At 47.7% G+C, this 20,335-nt stretch overlaps 1 protein-coding gene and 1 long non-coding RNA gene across 4 annotated transcripts in view; one reads left to right on the forward strand and one right to left on the reverse strand.

The window, feature by feature from the left end:
• Positions 1-9,992: 9,992 nt before the first annotated feature.
• Positions 9,993-20,335, reverse strand: part of LOC310684845 — a 29,706-nt gene continuing 19,363 nt past the window's right edge. The window contains exon 3 of one of the 2 annotated variants that reach the window (XR_014514864.1): positions 9,993-10,186. This is a non-coding gene — a long non-coding RNA (uncharacterized lncRNA). The remainder of the gene's footprint in view (positions 10,187-20,335) is intronic. The other variant, XR_014514865.1, reaches the window with a different exon arrangement.
• CD164L2 (CD164 molecule like 2) overlaps positions 13,988-20,335 on the forward strand; it is a 35,113-nt gene continuing 28,765 nt past the window's right edge. The window contains exon 1 of one of the 2 annotated variants that reach the window (XM_083456259.1): positions 13,988-14,327. In XM_083456259.1, coding sequence (XP_083312385.1) covers positions 14,237-14,327 — 91 coding nt within the window. In that variant the 5' untranslated portion in view covers positions 13,988-14,236. The remainder of the gene's footprint in view (positions 14,328-20,335) is intronic. The other variant, XM_083456258.1, reaches the window with a different exon arrangement.

The following is a 20,335-nucleotide window of genomic DNA, read 5'->3' on the forward strand; positions in this document are numbered from 1 at the left end:
TCCATTTTAGAAGTGGTTTCAATGGAAATGCTTTGTGCTATTGGATCACCAAAGCCCCTTGACACTGCAGCTCCCAAACACCTGACAGCCAGCTAGCACTTGGGCACTTGGGAAGTGCTGCAAAACAGGTTTCAACAGGTAAAAGGGGTAATAATAATAATAATGATAATAATAATTTATTTGTACCCTGCCCATCTGGCTGGGTTTCCCCAGCCACTCTGGGCAGCTTCCAACAAAGATTAAAAATACATCAAAATGTCACACATTAAAAACTTCCCTGAACAACCCACCTGACATCATGATGACATTAAGTGATTGGCAGGTACATTGTCCCACCCCCTGTCAGTTGTCTAGTGGGAGTGGGGCTAGAGAAGGCTCCTGCCCTCCATCCCCCCCAAAGTCCCCAGCATCTGCTTTACACTGAGTGGCAAAGGCTCTCCAGTATATAAGACTTCTGCTCCAGTCGCACCTGCAGATGCTGGGAGTTGAGTCTGGGACCTTCTGCATGCCAAGCAGATGTTCTGCCACTGAGCATCTGACCTTTCCCCTTGTTCAGATTTGCTTCTGCATGAGCTCTGTCCTCAGACCAGTTATGATATGTGTACTATGGGGGAGAAAACCCTCTCTCTTGCAATATTGAGCTTGCGTAGTGTTGGTCCTTCATGTAGCCAAAGCAGCACCATCCAGAACCGAGAGAGAAATGTTGGCTGGCTCAGGGAAAGGTTTATGGAAGTGCAAGCATCCCAATGAGGACTGAGCATGCTTGGCAACCACAGAATGCTGTTTGCCTCGGGTGGTGGAATGGAAAGCTCAGGGAAAGGGCACGGCTTGCTGGCTGGCACCTTGAACAGGAGCCTCCACACTCAGGTCCCATCCATATCCATTTAAAGCACATGGCTATACCAAAAATTAGCTGTCATTCCTTCATTGCAGCGGGTTGGACTAATGACCCTCGGGGTCATTCCAACCCTACAATTCTGATACTATATAGTGTGGCTCTTTTCTCAGTATTTGTAGCAGGTCATAGGTAAAGGTAAAGGGACCCCTGACCGTTAGGTCCAGTCGTGGCCAACTCTGGGGTTGCGGCGCTCATCTGGCTTTATTGGCCGAGGGATCTGGCATACAGCTTCTGGGTCATGTGGCCAGCATGACTAAGCCGCTTCTGGCAAACCAGAGCAGTGCATGGAAACGCCATTTACCCTCCCGCTGGAGTGGTACCTATTTATCTACTTGCACTTTGATGTGCTTTTGAACTGCTAGGTTGGCAGGGGCAGGGACCAAGCAATGGGAGCTCACCCTGTCGCAGGGATTCGAACCGCCAACCTTCTGATCAGCAAGTCCTAGACTCTGTGGTTTAACCCACAGCGCTACCCGCATCCCTGTAGCAGGTCATAGAAGCATAGAATTGTATAGTTGGAGAGGACTCTGAGGGTCATTTAGTCCAACCCCCTGCAATGCAGGAATCTCAGCTAAAGCATCCCTGACAAATGGCCATCCAATCTCTGCTTAAAAACCTCCAAGGATGGAGAGGGTTCCATGATCAAACAGTTCTTACCAGATTCCACAGTGGGTTATTTTCCGAGCTTCAGCAAAAGCGAGGGAGCCCCTCTCCACCACCACTGCCTCCCGTCCTGCTGTCCTTGATTCTTGCAGGTGACCCCCAGGTCAAAAGATGCTGATGCATGTGCCGCTCACGAATGCTCACAATTGTGTGTGTGCCCAGAGACAGGTCCTCTGCTTCTCAAGGAACCTTCTTGCCATTAGCCTTGAAAGGCTTCCATCCTTGAGGGAGTCGTCATTAGCCGTGGTAATTTCCAGAGCTCATAAAACAAGGAGTAAAAAAGAAAGTGTGCGGGTGATTGGGGGGGGGGAAGAGGAGGAAACCCATTAAAGTGATTATTAATATTCCAGGCACCTATGCAGAGAAGCTGCAGAGTGTTTACGCTGCGATCCCTCGGCGCAGGATGAGGTGTCAGCTACACAGCGCAGGAGGGTGTTGTGGTCTCCAAAGGTTCTGCACTGCTAGGCTTACAATTCATCCCCTCAGACGCACAAATGTTTCATTCAGAACTGCAGCAAAAAGGAATCAATACTGTCGTCTTTGAACACTGCAACTTCTGTAGGCATTCTGTAGGCATTTTAATTGTCCCCTCTCTCCCCAAACCTGGTAGACCCAGAGATCATCGTTCTAGCATCTATCACGCATGCTAGGGACATTGCCTTTCCCCCTCACCTGCCTGGGTTCCTGTGCCATTAAAGGTAAAGGTAAAGGTACCCCTGCCCGTACGGGCCAGTGTTGACAGACTCTAGGGTTGTGCGCCCATCTCACTCAAGAGGCCGGGGGCCAGCGCTGTCCAGAGACACTTCCGGGTCACGTGGCCAGCGTGACATCGCTGCTCTGGCGAGCCAGAGCCGCACACGGAACACCGTTTACCTTCCCACTAATAAGCGGTCCCTATTTATCTACTTGCACCCGGGGGTGCTTTCGAACTGCTAGGTTGGCAGGTGCTGGGACCGAAAGACGGGAGCTAACCCCGCTGCGGGGATTCGAACCGCCGACCTTTCAATCAGCAAGCCCTAGGCGCTGAGGCTTTTACCCACAGCGCCACCCGCGTCCCTTCCTGTGCCATTAGCAGCTTGCAAAACAGGTAGGCACTCAGCAAGTGAAGTGCACTTTCAAAGCAGCATCTTACCAGTTGTGGAGCTGCTCACCTCCATGCCAGGAAAGACAAAGAGAGGTGAGTCCTTTGGATTGCACAGGTTGCTCAGATTTCTTAAAAAAAACAACCCAAAAAACCAGCACTCCAAATTTATATACAACTGTAAAAAAAAATTCAGGTTGAGACCAGGCTCTACAGTCCAAACAATGGATAAAGGTGTAGAATGCAGTGCTTAGGAATTCCTACCTCACCGGATGAAACCAGCATTAGGAACAACTTGTGTGACAGCCGCACCTTACGTTTAAAGCACATGGCTTCCCCCAAAGAATCCTGGGAGTTATAGTTTGTGAAGAGTGCTGGGAATTATAGTTCTATGAGGGGGTAAACTCAAGTTCTTGTTATTCTTTGAGGGGAAGCTACTGCTGTTAAAGTCATATAGATATAGTTTAAATGCACAGTGTGGATGCAGCCATAGGAAGCTCCCTTGAAGCAGGTCCAACTTTCCATGTTGCCTGGTTGCATAGTTTACTCTGACTGGCAGCAATTCTCTGGGCAGGAGTTCTTTCCCATCCTGTGCTACCAGGGGTCTTTTAACTGGAGATGCCAGATGCCATCTTGTAGCTCCTTGAAGACAGATATGCCTGTAGAGTTCTATGCATGCCCAGTTCTAAACATGAAGGGTTTTACATAAAACTTACTAATGAGCCCATGAAGGTCAGAGTACGCAATCCCTATTACACCACTTCCACAATTTCTTAAACATCTGAGAAGGGATCTCTCTCATCACACCTACACCACACATTTAGACCACATGGCTTCCCGAAAGTACCCTCTGGGAACTTTAGTTTACCACCCGCATAGCGCTACAGTTCCCAGCACCCTTACTAAACTACAGTTTTAAATGTGTGTTGGGTTTGTTTTCAGGGTACAGTGTGGGTGCTCTTCCCTTGTTCCATAGGGCACCCCCTGCTGGGTGAAGCAAGGATTGCTGCAATGGGTGGGACCTTCACTGAGTCGTTCTTCTTTCATCCATCCCTTCCTTAATAAACTGCTGGCCACTCAGCTGAGGTGCTTTGCTTAGGAAAAGGCACGTGTCTGCCTCCCCCATCCCAGATGTGTGGCAGTGTTCATCAGCACATGCTCAGAGGGACTCTTTCTATAATTCACGACGGCCCGTCTTCTCAGTGCTGAGCCCTAGTGTTTCAAAGCACACTCCACAGAGGGGCTTAGCTTGAATGGAAACCCCCTTAGGTCACGCTCACCCCATGCCTAGCCTCCCAAAGACCACCCGCTCTCTCCCCCCCCCCGCCTCTTCTCCTTGAGTCAGACTGCAAAGCAAAATTAGACGTGGCTCATTCTCCAGGGCCCAGTCAGCTGCCGCCTTTGATTAGGATTCTACACACCGCCTCCCTTTCCCCACCTCTGATGAGCTGTCAGAGCAGAGTTGGCAGCGGGGAAGCATCACTGTGGTGGCATTGTTGTTGTTGCTGCCGCTGCAGCAGTGGATTTTTCCTTTCCCGGGGATGAACGTCACCAAGCGAGGGTGTGGGGACCCCGTCACAGCATCCCTCCTTGCTGTTTTGGCTCTCGCACCGATTCCTAACCCAGCAGTAACAGCCCACTCCTTAGGTCTACCAACTCAGCTGCCGCTGCTGCAGTCGCCAGAAGCCAGGTAGCTCCCCCGTTCAAACCCAGAAGCATTGCTAGCAATGCAGGAAGCTGTCTTATGCTCAGCCAGACCTCTTGCCCTTTTCAGCTCAGGGCTGTAGGCACTAACTGGCAGCAACTGCAGGGTTTGGGGCAGGGTTCACGCCCAACCCTACCTGGAGATCATAGAATTGTAGAGTTGAGACCCTGTGGACTATCTAGTCCAGCCCCCTGCAATGCAGGAATATGCAGCTGTCCCATACCATTTTGAGGAAGGGGGGGGGGAATCCTGTTTCCAAATAGGCATTTGTTTAAGCAGGACACCTGTAGCCAGTCTAAATAAGAAAGGACATGCTGTTGTTCCATACATTTGGAGCTCAGAGGTTAAACTTGGAAATGAAATTTCTCCTGCAGGTTTTACTTAGCTGAAGCAGATATAATAATAATAATAATAATAATAATAATAATAATAATAATAATATTTATACCCCGCCCATCTGGCTGGGTTTCCCCAGCCACTCTGGGCAGCTTCCAACAAAGTATTAAAATACAGTGGTCTGTTAAACATTGAAAGCTTCCCTAAAGAGGGCTGCCTTCAGATGTCTTCTAAAAGTCTGGTAGTTGTTCTTCTCTTTGACATCTGGTGGGAGGCCGTTCCACAGGGCGGGTGCCACTACCGAGAAGGCCCTCTGCCTGGTTCCCTGTAACTTGGCTTCTCGCAGTGAGGGAACCACCAGAAGGCCCTCGGCACTGGACCTTTTTTATTTACAGCATGATTGCTCCAGTTCATTTGCGTTACATGTTCATTATGGTTATTCCCACAAAGGTGCTCCTCCTCCCAGTTCTAGCGTCCTGACTCAGTTGCTGAATCTGGATCGAAGAGGGTCGGGGCTGCTGATTCTTCTAGACCTGTCAGCAGCCTTCGACATGGTCGATCACGAACTCCTGGACCACCGCCTTGCCGACGTGGGGATCCAGGGCACAGTCCTTCAATGGCTGCGCTCGTTTCTCTCTGGTTGGGGACAGAGGGTGGCGCTTGGGGGGGAATTGTCATCCCGCCACTCCTTGGTGTGTGGAGTGCCCCAGGGTGCGACACTCTCCCCGATGCTTTTTAACATCTTTATGCGCCCCCTCGCCGAGCTTGTCCGGAGTTTTGAGCTGGGCTGCCATCAGTATGCTGATGACACCCAACTCTATCTGTTGATGGATGGCCATCCTGACTCGGCCCCAGACACACTGATCAGATGCTTGGAAGCTGTGGCTGGATGGTTATGTGGGAGCCGGTTGAAGTTAAATCCTTTGAAGACAGAGGTCCTCTGGCTGGGACGGGGCGATATGGGATTGAGGGGGCAACTCCCATCTCTTGCGGGGGTGCAATTAGTGCCAGCACCGTCCGTTAAGAGTTTGGGTGTAATCTTTGATACCTCCTTCTCCATGGAGGCGCAGATTGCAGCTATAACAAAGGCGGCATTTTTTCATCTCCGCCAAGCTAAGCAGTTGGCTCCTTACCTCTCTCGCCCTGACCTAGCCACTGTGATCCACGCAACGGTCACCTCCAGACTGGATTATTGTAACTCGCTCTACGTGGGGCTGCCCTTGAGACTGACCCAGAAACTCCAGCGGGTGCAGAATGCCGCAGCGAGACTCCTTACGGGGTCTTCGCTGCGAGATCACATTCATCCGGTGCTATACCAGCTGCACTGGCTCCCGGTGGAGTACAGGATCAGGTTTAAGGTGCTGGTTTTAACCTTCAAAGCCCTATACGGCCTAGGACCCTCGTACCTACGGGACCGCCTCTCCTGGTATGCCCCACAGAGGAACTTATGGTCTTCAAATAAAAACATCTTGAAGGTCCCAGGCCACAGAGAGGTTAGGCTGGCCTCAACTAGAGCCAGGGCTTTTTCGGCTGCGGCTCCAACCTGGTGGAACGCTCTGTCACAAGAGACTAGGGTCCTGCGGGACTTGACATCTTTCCGCAGGGCCTGCAAGACAGAGCTGTTCCACCAGGCCTTTGGTCAGGGTGCAGCCTGACTCCCTCCTTTGGCAATCTTTACAAAACTTTAGTTTATGGTTGCCATCAATTTTGATTTTAATTAATTTTTATAATGTTGCACTATTTTAGTGTTGTTAGCCGCCCTGAGCCCAGCTTCGGCTGGGGAGGGTGGGATATAAATAAAATTTTTTATTATTATTATTATTATTATTATTATTATTATTATTATTAGTATTATTATTATTATCTTCCATTGTGAGCCATGATAATCTGCTCAGGAGGTTCCCATCCTCAGAAGGTGGTGGACTCTCCTTCCTTGCAGGTTTTTGTAAAACAGGTTGGATGCTCATCTGTCCTGGATTCTTAGCTGTGATTCCTGAATTGCAGGAGGTTGGACCAGATAATGCTTGTTAACTCATTCAGCTATATTTAAGCTGGGGTGGTGACTGAGTAGAAGGGAAGGAATAGCCAGATTCTGAAGAGAGCCATTGTGGTGTAATGGTTAGAATGCCGGACTAGGACCTGGGAGACCAGAGTTCCAAACCCCACTCAGCCATGAAGCTCAACTTAAGCCAGCCACCATCTCTCAGCCTAACCCACCTCGCAGGACTGTTGTGATGATAAAATTGGGAGAGAGCAATACATGCCACCTCAAGCTCCTTGGAGGGAAGGTGTGAAGTAGATGTCATCATAATCCAGAAAAATAAAAAGTTGAGTGGCAACTTGGACTGATCAGGTGATGAGCCTGAGATTTTCTGGACCGTATTAGGAGCTGATGGATTGGTGTGCAGCACCCCTATGTGGTGAACCACTGAACTGCATGTGGCAGCCTTCTTAGTGAAATACCTTAAGCCCCTGTAACAATCCATCTGGATCTCCATTGAATTCTGCTCTTTTTCTGCATGGAATGTTGATACTTATATTATCTCTTTTCCCTTTCCTTTGGATTTTATAATACATCACATATTATATACTATATGTGTATGTTCTTCCATGCAAGTCTTTTGGAGACCCGTTAGGTGACAAGCTACAAACAAGTTCAATAAATAACACTACAATATAGATAAAAGATACTGAATCAACACAAACAGCCCTGCATCGTCCAGCCTTTGCCAACCTGGTGCTTTGGAACAACAGCTCCCATCAGCCCCAGCTGGAGGGTGCAAAGTTGGAAAAGGCTGCCCTAGTCGGTGCATCCACTTCCATGCCAGCACACCTTCCTCCTCCTCCTGCTCCTCTTCCTCCTCCTCTCCCCCCCCCATCTGTCAGATCATGCATGGAAATACCCATGCAATCAAAACAGAAGCTGCCATTGCAGCACTGGGAAAAGGCCCCCAGGGAGCAACTTCAAGGCAGTGCCAGCTGTGCCACAAGTAACCTGTTATTAATAGGGCCCAGGGAAAATAGGAAGCTGCCTTATACTGAATCAGACCATTGGTCCATCTCGCTCAATATTGACTACACTGACTGAGCTCTCTAGGTTTCCAGCAGGCCCTGCTTGGAGGTGCTGGGGCTTGGGACGTTCTGCATGCAAGGCAGTTGCTCTATCCCATAGCTACCATTGCCCTTACAGGAGGGGTGTTACTGCAGAACAACCAAATAATAAATGCAGGAATCCGAATGTGCTTAAATGTTACTTCAGTGGATTCCCTCTTTCGCAGTTGGGGCCTATATGTACTCATGCTTGATGGCCACTTCAGGCCCACCCTGTGACATGTGAACCTAAGAAGCTGCCTTGTACCAAGTCAGGCTATTGGTCCATCTATCTCAGCATTGTCCACACTGACTGGCAACAGCTCTCCAGAGTTTTGGATAGAAGTTTTTTCCAGCCCTCACTGGAGATACAAGGGATTGAACCGGTGACTTTCTGCATTCAAAGCAGATGCTCTGCCACTGAGATATAGCCCTTCCCCTGGTTCCCACACACTACAGGAATCATGGGAAGCAGCCTTATGCCAAGTCGGACTAGCTAAGTATTGTCTATGCCAGGGGTTGGCAACCTTCGGCCCGCAGACCGCCAGGCCTCCCCATTTGATACCAGGTGTGAGATGACGAAGGGTAAGGCAGGGGCTGCAATGGAACCACCAGGAGCTGGGGTCACAAAGGATCCTTCACCCTGGAGCCAACAGTGTGACGCGGCAGCTAAAAAAGCCAATGCAATTCTGGGCTGCATCAATAGGAGTATAGCATCTAGATCAAGGGAAGTAATAGTGCCACTGTATTCTGCTCTGGTCAGACCTCACCTGGAGTACTGTGTCCAGTTCTGGGCACCACAGTTCAAGAAGGACACTGACAAACTGGAACGTGTCCAGAGGAGGGCAACCAAAATGGTCAAAGGCCTGGAAACGATGCCTTATGAGGAACGGCTAAGGGAGCTGGGCATGTTTAGCCTGGAGAAGAGGAGGTTAAGGGGTGATATGATAGCCATGTTCAAATATATAAAAGGATGTCACATAGAGGAGGGAGAAAGGTTGTTTTCTGCTGCTCCAGAGAAGCAGACACGGAGCAATGGATCCAAACTACAAGAAAGAAGATTCCACCTAAACATTAGGAAGAACTTCCTGACAGTAAGAGCTGTTCGACAGTGGAATTTGCTGCCAAGGAGTGTGGTGGAGTCTTCTTCTTTGGAGGTCTTTAAGCAGAGGCTTGACAACCATATGTCAGGAGTGCTCTGATGGTGTTTCCTGCTTGGCAGGGGGTTGGACTCGATGGCCCTTGGGGTCTCTTCCAACTCTATGATTCTATGATTCTATGATTCTATGAAAGTGTGCTTTCAACTACCCATTGGAAGCTGATGGCGCAGTAGATGCACACTTTGCACAAGGAGAAGGAACTGCTTCTCTCTCCCAGTCTGCTTATATACCACCAGGGGGTGGGGGAGATAAGGGAATAATTCTTTCTCCTCTTTCTCCTTGCCCCCCCCCCCCCCCGCAGCTGCTGCCTCTGCTCCTGGTGTAAACAAGAGAAGAAAGCCTGTGTTTTTAAAACACAGGCTTTCTTCTCTTCCTCCTCCAGGGCAGGAGAGCCACAAGCAGAGAAATCTTTCTCAGCTTCATTCCCTAAGGGATTTTGACAGGTAGCTGTCAATTTTGGCCCTTCAGACTGATCTTGATAAAGATCTTGTCTGTGTAGCTGAAAAAAGATTCCCCACCCTTGGTCTACACTGGCTGGCAGTGGCTCTCCAGGGTGCTAAGCACAGAAAGATTTCTCATATCACCCCTACTTGATTTTCCTTTCAGGTAGGTATCCGTGTTGGTCAGACACAGTCTAAATAAATAAATAAATAAATAAATTAAAGAATTGTCCAGTAGCACCTTAGAGACCAACTAATTTTGTTCTGGGTATAAGCTTTTGTGTGCATGCACACTTCTTCAGACACACTGAAAGAGAAGTCATCAGACCCTTATATGAAGTGGGAGGGTGGGGAGGGGTATTACTCAGAAGGGTAGTAGGAGATGGGTGATTGACTCAATGGGTATGGTAAATCTGTTGACGACTGTTAACTACTGCAATTAATCCTGGGTCTCTCCATAGTTTTCAGTTTAGTAATAAGTTGTAATTCAGCAATTTCTCTTTCAAGTCTAGAATTTCAGAAATAGACTTGTCGCAACTTATTACTAAACTAAAAACTATGGAGAGACCTGGTCTTGAATTTTTTAATTTTTTAAAATTGATTTCCCTTCTCTCTCTTTCTTCCCCGATAAGGAGGTTGCTGGGGGTCAAACCACCGACTTTCTGTATGCAGAGCACTGAACCATGGTCCTTCCCAGCTTATATGGTTCTTGGAGGTCTCTCCAGGCTCCTCTTCCAAGCCATACCCCTCATCTGCTCTTCTTGGTGTGTTTGCTTAACTGGTCCTTGAATTCTGATAATGCCTCTTCCTCACCTGGATGGAGGAAAGAGAGGGGTGTGTGGTAGAAACTAGGCTACTGTGCACATGTCGAATTGACACCCATCTCTCCGCCCACTTTTGCTTCTGGCCCCGCCCACCACTGCCACGGGCCCCTTGGGAGGTTACCCAGAAGGCCTGAGGAAACGTTTTCCACCGCTGAAGTAACCTAAGCTCACCTATTCACACGCTTCTGGAGATAACTGGAAAACAACTCTGCTGTCATTTATTTCTTTATGTGTTGAAATAATATTTTAAGAGGAGAGTTAAAACCCTGCTCCCCTTAACCTAGAACTATGAGACAAATAAAAATCTCCAGAAAACTCAACACTTGTACACACACTCCTCCCAAGCATTATTTTGGCCTGGATTTTCAAAAGTGCTTCCCCAGTTCTGGAAGTTGTGTTGCCATAGTAACGGTCTCTTGAGTGATTTATGGCTCCCCTGTGAAATGTTTTGGATATAGCAGGCCAACCAAAGGCAGGCTGAGACGATCCAACAGGCCACAGCAAGAGAATACTAGGTGTGGGGGGGTATTCAGTCATTTAAATGGCAAACCTATCTCATCTGTACTTTCCAAAACAATACGACAACCAAATGTGACAACCAAAACACAGCCGTCCTTTGAAATTTGTACTTGAATGAATTTTGCAAAGCAGCTCTCCAGGCAAGTAAACATAGAGACGAGGCATAGAGTTGGATCTGGCTGGACTAAGTTTCCAATAATGTTGCTAATTCCCACCCCCATAACTGGAGTCCAGAAAGTATGTGCCCACAAGCCCCTCCACCATATGTGCCAATAAGTCCCTATGGCTCCACGGTGCCTCCAAGAGGACTTACCGTATTTTTCGCTCTATAAAACGCACCAGACCACAAGACGCACCTAGTTTTTGGAGGAGGAAAACAAGAAAAAAAATATTCTGAATCTCAGAAGCCAGAACAGCAAGAGGGATCGCTGCACAGTAAAAGCAGCAATCCCTCTTGCTGTTCTGGCTTCTAAGATAGCTGCGCAGCCTGCATTTGCTACATAAGACGCACACACATTTCCCCTTACTTTTTAGGAGGAAAAAAGTGAGTCTTATAGAGCAAAAAATACAGTATTCCTTGAGTTTTGAATATGTGCTATTTGCACAGGTGTGAGGAACCATCTATGAGCAATCTTCATAGCATGGAATTTTCTGCAACTGAATAGAATAGTTTCAAAGAACAGGATTTATTCCACCAGCTCTGGATTTCCTGCATCCCAGGGACCATTCAGAAATTTAGTGTGTGTCTGTCATGGTCATGCAGAAGGAAACTTTATCTACTTGAATGGCCATTCTCCAGCATTCCTGTTAGTGCATCCTCCAGCCTTTGCCCTCCAGCTGTTTTGAACTACCAGGTTGGGGTAGGCTGACTGGGTGTGCATGACTACTTGCTTGTGAGTTGGATCTGGGCTAAAACTTTGTCTGTGGCTCTTTTCCCAATTGCTCAAAGCACTTCTCACACCCGACAAGAACTCTGTAAGGTAGGCCAGTACACAACATGTACTAACTTGCCTGCTGACTTTGTCCTAGTAATCCACTAGGGGGCGATTTTAGCTAACGTTATTCTCAACTTGCATTCTTACAGGTTTTCCCAATTTAAGCATTTGTCTGGTGCGATTTTATGCATTCACTTTGCAGGTATGTGTGTTAAAGTTGCCAGGAAAGGCTTATAGGCCAGCATGCATGATTAGAAGAGAGAGTTTATTTCTTCAGGCAGTTGTATGTGTTTACTTATTGTGATTGCACACAACACATGGCATTCTCCCAAATAAAACTGAGTAAGTTGAATGGATCAAACCCCTAGGCTCTTTGTGCCCTGGGTCTTGACAGGGGACAATGGGCATCAATGGAAAATTTGACTATCCCTTTCAAGCCTACAGCCATACCACCCTAAATGCACCGAATCCCGTCCGATCTTGGAAGTTAAGCAGGGTCGGGCCTGGTTAGTACTTGGATGGGAGACTATCTCTTTCAAAAGCTATCTGACACAGGTTCCCATACCAAGCATTTTTCCCTAGCTGAAAAGAGTCCTTGAACTCTGATAGTGTCTCTTACTTGTCCAGATGGAGGACAGAGGGGTGCAGGCAGGAGGGTGTAGAAACTAGCCTACGGCACAAAAAGGTAGTTTTTCAGTCCGCTTTTGCTTCTGGCCCCAGCCACAACTGGCATGTGGCCCCTGGAAGGTTATTCAGGTGGGAGTGTGGCCCTCCAGCTGAAAAAGGTTTCCCAACCCTGCCCTTAACTGGCTTGCTGTCCTCAGGTGTGGTGGAAGATAATGTCACAGCTGTCCTTAAATATCTGCACTGGCTGCCGGTTTGCTACAGAGGCTGATTTAAAGCGCTGGCTTTGGTCTATAAAGCTCTATACCAGGGGTCAGCAAACTTTTTCAGCAGGGGGCCGGTCCACTGTCCCTCAGACCTTGTGGGTTGCCGGACTATATTTTGGGGTAAAAAATGAACGAATTCGTATGCCCCACAAATAACCCCGAGATGCATTTTAAAGCACACATTCTACTCATGTAAAAACACGCTGATTCCCAGACGGTCCGCAGGCCGGATTTAGAAGGCGATTGGGCCGGATCCGGCCCCCAGGCCTTAGTTTGCCTACCCATGCTCTATACTGCTTTGGCCCCAAGTACTTGAAGGATTGCATCCCTTCCTTCTGGCTGACCCATGCTGTAAGAGCTATGGAGGAGACCCTGCTCATAGTTCCACCTACAGCTACAGTCCACGGTGCGACTACATGCAGCAGGGCCTTTTAAGTTGCTGCACCCCGAGTGTGGAATCCCCTCCCCACAGGAATGCAGCTGTCTTAAACATTAGCTGTGTTATGTGCTGGATCAAGACACAGTTGTTTCTGGAGGACTGACCTGATGCTTTTGGTGACATGGAGGTTCTTTTTAAAAACATTTATATGTTTACAGTGTGGCACCAGTGTTATAGCCTCATCTGTACTGGCTTTTGAAGGCATCTCTATTGACACAGTCATTCCCCTGATCACTCAGTCTCTTGTTTTAATTGCTGTGTTGTTTCAGTTGGATTGATTTATTTCATACTTTAATTATGGGTGTCTATATTTCAGTGTTTTATGATACTGCTTTACTGCATATCTCCAGTATGGATTTTTATATTTCAGTATCGTGAAATGTTATTCTTACGCTTTGTGAATTGCATAGAAGCCTATTTTGGCATCAAGCAGTATATAAATATACAGTAATAATAATAATATGAAGATGGGTGATGCAAAACCCACAGCGTTATTAATTAATATATACCACTTACATGCCAAGATTACTTCCGGAAGCCAGCCGCTGGATCCTTTCTGAATTTTATACAGTAATTTTAACTTTCACTATTCTTATTTTATTTACATTGTTGCTTTTATCACCTTTGCATCGATGTGTGTATCTCACGAATGCTTTTCTGTAGCACTCTTTGGGTTTAAAAGGCAGGACAAAAAATATAATGACATTTCCCCTAATTACTGCAGGTAGCAAAACCTGCAAGGCAGGCCTGTGATCATGTGCAGAGTGGGTGCGGGAGAAAAACACACTGCACGCGCGCACGGACCCCTTTTTATTCATCATCACCGTATAAAACTTCCAGGATGGAGCCTGCTTCTTAATTGCAGCAGCTCAAATTAAGCGGGTGAGCTCTTTGTTTTGGCGAAGCTTCTTTGGGTTCCGCTTACGCACGGCGGCTCCTCAGCATAAGAAACGGAGGCGCGCCGCGGCGTGCGAGGGAGGCGAGGACCCGCCCCTCTCCGGCGGGGGCGGAGCTGCTAGAGCCCCGCCGGCGCACCTGCCTGCCCCACCCCCTTGAATTCCTCCCTCGGTCCCCACCCGCTCGCGCCTCTGCTCGCTGACTCGCCGCCTCCTCCTCCTCCTGCTGCTGCTCGGTTGCGTCCCCGGGAGCCCCGATCACTTTACAGGCGATCATTGTTCCCAAAGTGAAAAACAAGCGCCACTCTGAGCTGGGCGCTCGCTGCTGGCGCTGCTGCTTGCTCCGGAGAGGACCCAGACATGCCTCCTGCTGCGGCCCGCGCCTGGCACCTGCGGGCGGCGCTCCTCTGCGCCCTGATTTGCGCGCACGGCGGTGTCCCCAGCCAGGCAGGTGGGTGAGATCCGGCGTGCGTTTGTCTGTCTCTCTCTCTCCCCCCCCCCGCCCTTCCTAAGCCCCATTCCATTCCACCCCACCCCCTCTTCCACTGGGGGAGGTCTCTCTCGCTCTCGGAAAGGGGGGCGGCGTGCGCGCGGGAAGTTTTGGAGCTCTCGCTTTCCCCGAGGTGGGCTGGATCGTGGGCCAACGGCCGGTTCCGCCGAGCCAGTCACTAGAGGACCTAGCGGTGGGCGGGCGAGTTTGCTTCCTGGGACAGGGTTGGTCCATCCCGACCTTCGCTCCGCGGGAGAGACTCGGCGTTACTTGCGGCTCTTTAGTGGGTAATAAGGCGTTACTTTGATCCACGAGGAGCCTCTCCGGGAAAGGATTTGGAAGTTCTCTCCTTGGTTCCTTTCTTAACCAAAGAGCAGCGCCTGCTCTTCTGAATTGCCATTGCACGCGTGTTTGTTGGACTCCAACTCCCAGCAGCCCCAGTACGGCCGGGATAGTGGGACTTAAGAGTCCAGCAACAGTTTGAGGGCCACAAGTTTTTCATCTCTGCTTTTAGAAGAAGTCACTCTCATGTTGGCGTTCATGCTGTGCATATAGGTCATCATTTTAGTTTTATTCTTGAACTTCGGAGGAATTCAGAGCAACATTCCTGCCCTTGTCATCATTAATCCTCACAACCGTCCTGTGAGGTGGGTTCAACTACTGTGTCTCGGAGAGAGAGAAAGGGACGCAAGGGCACTGAGTGGAACCAGCTTTCTCTTCTCAAAGTTTGATGCTTGATAGGCGACATGTATAGCCAGTGTGCAAATTGATGTTTGGCATTTGATTTAAGAGAAGCTTGGCACACATGAATGGCCCATCCACAGTCCTGGATAATTCATAGCATAGATATCCCTTTCTGTCATGTTGGAATGAAAATATAGACCTGCTATGTGGCAGGTGTGGAAACAGGCAAATTCCACACTAGAGATCATTCCTGAAAGAATTGGAAATTAATAAGCAGATGGCGTAATGCAAATGCTGGGTACAGTTCTTGCCACTTCTCGCCTCAAAAATGATATTGTAGAGTTGGGAAATGTTTAGGAAAGGGCAACCAAAATGCTCAAGCAACTCCCCTATGAAGAGAGATTGCAGCGTTTGCGTGTTTTTGAGTTTTGAGAAAAGGCAAGTAAGAGGCAACATAATAGGAATGTATAAAATTAGACATGGCGTGGAGAAGGTAGGTAGGGAAAAGCTCCGCCCCTTTATAACTTGTGAATCTGTAGACATCCAATGAAGCTGAATGTTGGAAGATACAGGACAGATAAAAGAAAATGCCACACAAAGTGAATAGTTAAACTACGGAGTTTGTTCCCACAGGAGGCAATTATGGCCACCAACTTAGATGGCTTTAAAAGAGGATTATACAAATAAATGGGGGATAAGGCTATTCGTAACATTATACAGGAGGCAGCAACGAAAACCATCCCAATGAAAAGGAAATGCAAGAAAGCAAAGTGGCTGTCCAACAAGGCCTTACAAATAGCGGGGGAGAGAAGGCAAGCAAAATGCGAGGGAGATAGTGAAAGATACAGGAAATTGAATGCAGATTTCCAAAAAATAGCAAGGAGAGACAAGAAGGCCTTCTTAAACGAGCAATGCAAAGAAATAGAGGAAAACAATAGAATGGGGAAAACCAGAGATCTGTTCAAGAAAATCGGAAATATGAAAGGAACATTTCGTACAAAGATTTCCATAATAAAAGACAAAAGTGGAAAGGACCTAACAGAAGCAGAAGACATCAAGAAGAGGTGGCAAGAATACACAGAGGAACTATACCAGAAAGAAATGAATGTCTCGTATACCCCAGGTAGTGTGGTTGCTAACCTTGAGCCAGACATCCTGGAGAGTGAAGTCAAATGGGCCTTAGAAAGCACTGCTAATAACAAGGCCAGTGGAAGTGATGGTATTCCAGCTGAACTATTTAAAATTTTAAAAGATGATACTGTTAAAGTGCTACACTCAATATGCCAGCAAATTTGGAAAACTCAGCAGTGGCCAGAGGATTGGAGAAGATCAGTCTACATCCCAATCCCAAAGAAGGGCAGTGCCAAAGATTGCTCCAACTACCGTACAATTGCACTCATTTCACACGCTAGCAAGGTTATGCTTAAAAATCTACAAGGCAGGCTTAAGCAGTATGTGGACCGAGAACTCCCAGAAGTGCAAGCTGGATTTCGAAGGGGCAGAGGAACCAGACACCAAATTGCAAACATGTGCTGGATTATGGAGAAAGCTAGAGAGTTCCAGAAAGACATCTACTTCTGCTTCATTGACTATGCGAAAGCCTTTGACTGTGTCGACCACAACAAACTATGGCAAGTTCTTAAAGAAATGGGAGTGCCTGATCACCTCATCTGTCTCCTGAGAAATCTCTATGTGGGACAAGAAGCTACAGTTGGAACTGGATATGGAACAACTGATTGGTTCAAAATTGGGAAAGGAGTACGGCAAGGCTGTATATTGTCTCCCTGCTTATTTAACTTATCTGCAGAATTCATCATGCGAAAGGCTGGGCTGGATGAATCCCAAGCCAGAATTAAGATTGCCGGAAGAAATATCAACAACCTCAGATATGCAGATGACACAACCTTGATGGCAGAAAGTGAGGAGGAATTAAAGAACCTTTTAATGAGGGTGAAAGAGGAGAGTGCAAAATATGGTCTGAAGCTCAACATCAAAAAAACGAAGATCATGGCCACTGGTCCCATCACCTCCTGGCAAATAGAAGGGGAAGAAATGGAGGCAGTGAGAGATCTTACTTTCTTGGGCTCCATGATCACTGCAGATGGTGACAGCAGTCACAAAATTAAAAGGCGCCTGCTCCTTGGGAGAAAGGCGATGGCAAACATAGACAACATCTTAAAAAGCAGAGACATCACCTTGCCAACAAAGGTCCGTATAGTAAAAGCCATGGTTTTCCCAGTAGTGATGTATGGAAGTGAGAGCTGGACCATAAAGAAGGCTGATCGCCGAAGAATTGACGCTTTTGAACTGTGGTGCTGGAGGAGACTCTTGAGAGTCCCATGGACTGCAAGAAGATCAAACGCATCCATTCTTAAGGAAATTAGCCCTGAGTGCTCACTGGAAGGATAGATCGTGAAGCTGAGGCTCCAATACTTTGGCCACCTCATGAGAAGAGAAGACTCCCTGGAAAAGACCCAATGTTGGGAAAGATGGAGGGCACAAGGAGAAGGGGACGACAGAGGACGAGATGGTTGGACAGCATTCTCGAAGCTACAAACATGAGTCTGACCAAACTGCGGGAGGCAGTAGAAGACAGGAGTGTCTGGCGTGCTCTGGTCCATGGGGTCACGAAGAGTCGGACACAACTAAACGACTAAACAACAACAACAAGAAGGCTATTCATGGCTACTACACATATTTGCTATGTTCTGCCTCCATGGTTGAAGTTAGTAATGCTTCTGGATGTTGCTAGAAACCACTGAGTGGGGGCAGAGATTTCTCCTGTGCTCAGGTTTTGTTTGTGGGCTTCCCATAAGCTCCTGGTTAGCCGCTGAGCCATGTGGGCCAATGGCTTGAGCCAACTGACTCTTCTTATGTTGATGCAGGGCTTCTTAAATTTGCACATTATTCTTCTGGTCACCCCAGTGCTAATTTAGGTGCAGGCTGGGATGCTGCCTGGGATGCTGAGTGGGCCCAAGCCTTGGGAATTAGTAGGCTGTCCGAATGAAAAACAGGACAGGCCTTCTGCTCCTTTAGTAGTTGTGTAGAAGAGGAAATCTGAGCTTTCTCATACAGGTTGCACTTGCAGAAATGTCATCTTCTGCTTATTAAAAGTTCAGAAGCCCTATCCACCTTTGCACTTGGACACTCTGTGAAGGCATGCCGCCACACAGAAAACTGTATGTAAGCCCAGCCACTGGTGTGTAATTTAAGGGAGTGGCTGTAGAAGGTGCCATGTTCAACCCCCAGCATCTCCAGGTAGGGCTGGGAATGCCACACCCCTGCCTGAAACCCTGGCTGGCACATTGCCAGCCAGCATAGTAGGTCCTGAACAAGGTAATAAGAAGGAATCAGTAATAAGATAATTTCCTGTGTTCCTAATTCAGCTAAGATCTGCCATCCAGCCATGTTCCTCTTTGGAGGGAAAGGGTTACAGGGAACGTCAAGCATTCATTTGTACATCTGAATGTCTGATTTGCATCTATACTCACTTAACCTGGTAATAAGCGGAACACATTTGCATGAAACAGCCTGCTCTTACCTTTGTGTAGGGCAATGCAGCTGTGAGTGTTTGAACTGCTTCCAAAAGCAGACTAATGGAGAGAAATCAACGTTTTCATCGGAGGCCTTTCTCTGGGTGCTGCACCTGAGGGTGGTCTTTTCAGTGGTGGCCCCTGCCTGTGGAATGTTCTACCCAGGGAAACCTTTCCAGTACTGTCTCTGTTAATCTTTATGCAGCAGACTGAATCTAGAAAGCTCTGAGAAATAGAAATAACTTTGCCTGTTGATAAAATAGACCATAAGGTATGTTCTAGGCCAACTTCCTTGCAGAGTGTGTTACACAACCGGGGAGCCACCACTAAGTAGGCCCTCTTCAGAGTTCAGAGTTTCCTCCACTGAAGATGCATGTTAGCATTATTTAGCTCTCATCCCTCTCAGTGTTCAATCTAGGGCATTTATTGCTTTTTAGTAATGTTGTAACCTGAGAAAAAACAGCTCAAACAGTTGCTTTTCTCCTACTCTGGGTGGGTTTTCAATCTGCTTTGCATGCAGAAGGTCCCAAGTTCAATCCTTAGCATCTCCAGATAGGGCTAAGACTGTCCTCCATCTGAAAGCTTGGAGAGGTGCTTCCAGTCAGTGTAGGCAATACTAAGTTGGCTATGCCAATGGTTTGGCTGGGTATATGGCAACCTCCTATGTTCCTTTGTTTGTATGAACAACCTAACATGCAGTGGCCTCTCTGGTTGACATGTGCTCCGCAAACCTGTCACTTAAGGTTTTCCAGGATGCCTGTTGGCTGAGGAAGTGAATCAACACTTTATATATGTGTCCTCTCTCACTATGGATCTGTACCACTGAGCCCTAGGTGTAACCTTGGCACCGAGCCTTTGCCAAGTTGCTGTTGCCTAATTAATGTTGTGAAGTTGTTGTTAGGGTGCCAGTGACAGTTGGATGCATTGTAAGTGTAATCTGAGTCCTTGGGGTTGGGACGGGAAAGGAGAGACGGTAAATAAGTGACCTCTCAAAGAAGCAGAAAAGGCTTTAAAGCAAAGGACGACAAGTGTTGTACAAGTGTTTTAAAAATGCCCCCCTCCCGAGATCCCTTGGGCTCATCCCAAGAAAATTACCCCATAAAAACAAAAGGCTCCCTGATTCTTCAAGGGGTGGGTCTCGTCTCAGTGGTAGAGCATCTGCTTTGCATGCAGAAGGTCCCAGATTGCACTCCCTGGATGTCCCCCTTCTATGCAGGTATTAAAACTGCCAGAACTGGTTCTCCCTTAATAATGCATCTAGTCACTTGTTCTCTCAGGGTATCTGAATGTTCCATGCAGAAAGCAAGGCTCTGCTGTGAACTGGCATTTAATTGAGTGGAGATCTGTGACACTGCTGAGACCCTTGTCTCACTGCCGACTCGCAAGTCTCCTTCTCCCTCCTTGGTTTTGTAAGTAGCTGCATAGGAGAGACTAGCGCAGCACAGGGCTATTTTAACTTTCAGCTTTCAATCAGCATCAGGGATCAACTTCTTTGAGCATCTCCCATGCTCCTTCCTTGCAGACCACCCACTGCTAACTCCCAGAGCCCCCTAACCATGTTCTCCTTAATAAATTTTATTTACTTTGCAACATTTACACGCTGCTTGACTGTAATAAAACCTCCAAGCGGTTTGCGAAAATAAATTAAAAACATCAAGATGATCAAAACATGTATTTAAGGACATTCCAAAGCCGATTTGAATCAAGCAAAAATAGATTAAAACACATGTCACCACCCTAGATATCTGGATA

Source organism: Podarcis tiliguerta, assembly GCF_965153285.1.
Source record: "Podarcis tiliguerta genome assembly, chromosome: 8".
Classification (NCBI taxonomy): domain Eukaryota; kingdom Metazoa; phylum Chordata; class Lepidosauria; order Squamata; family Lacertidae; genus Podarcis; species Podarcis tiliguerta.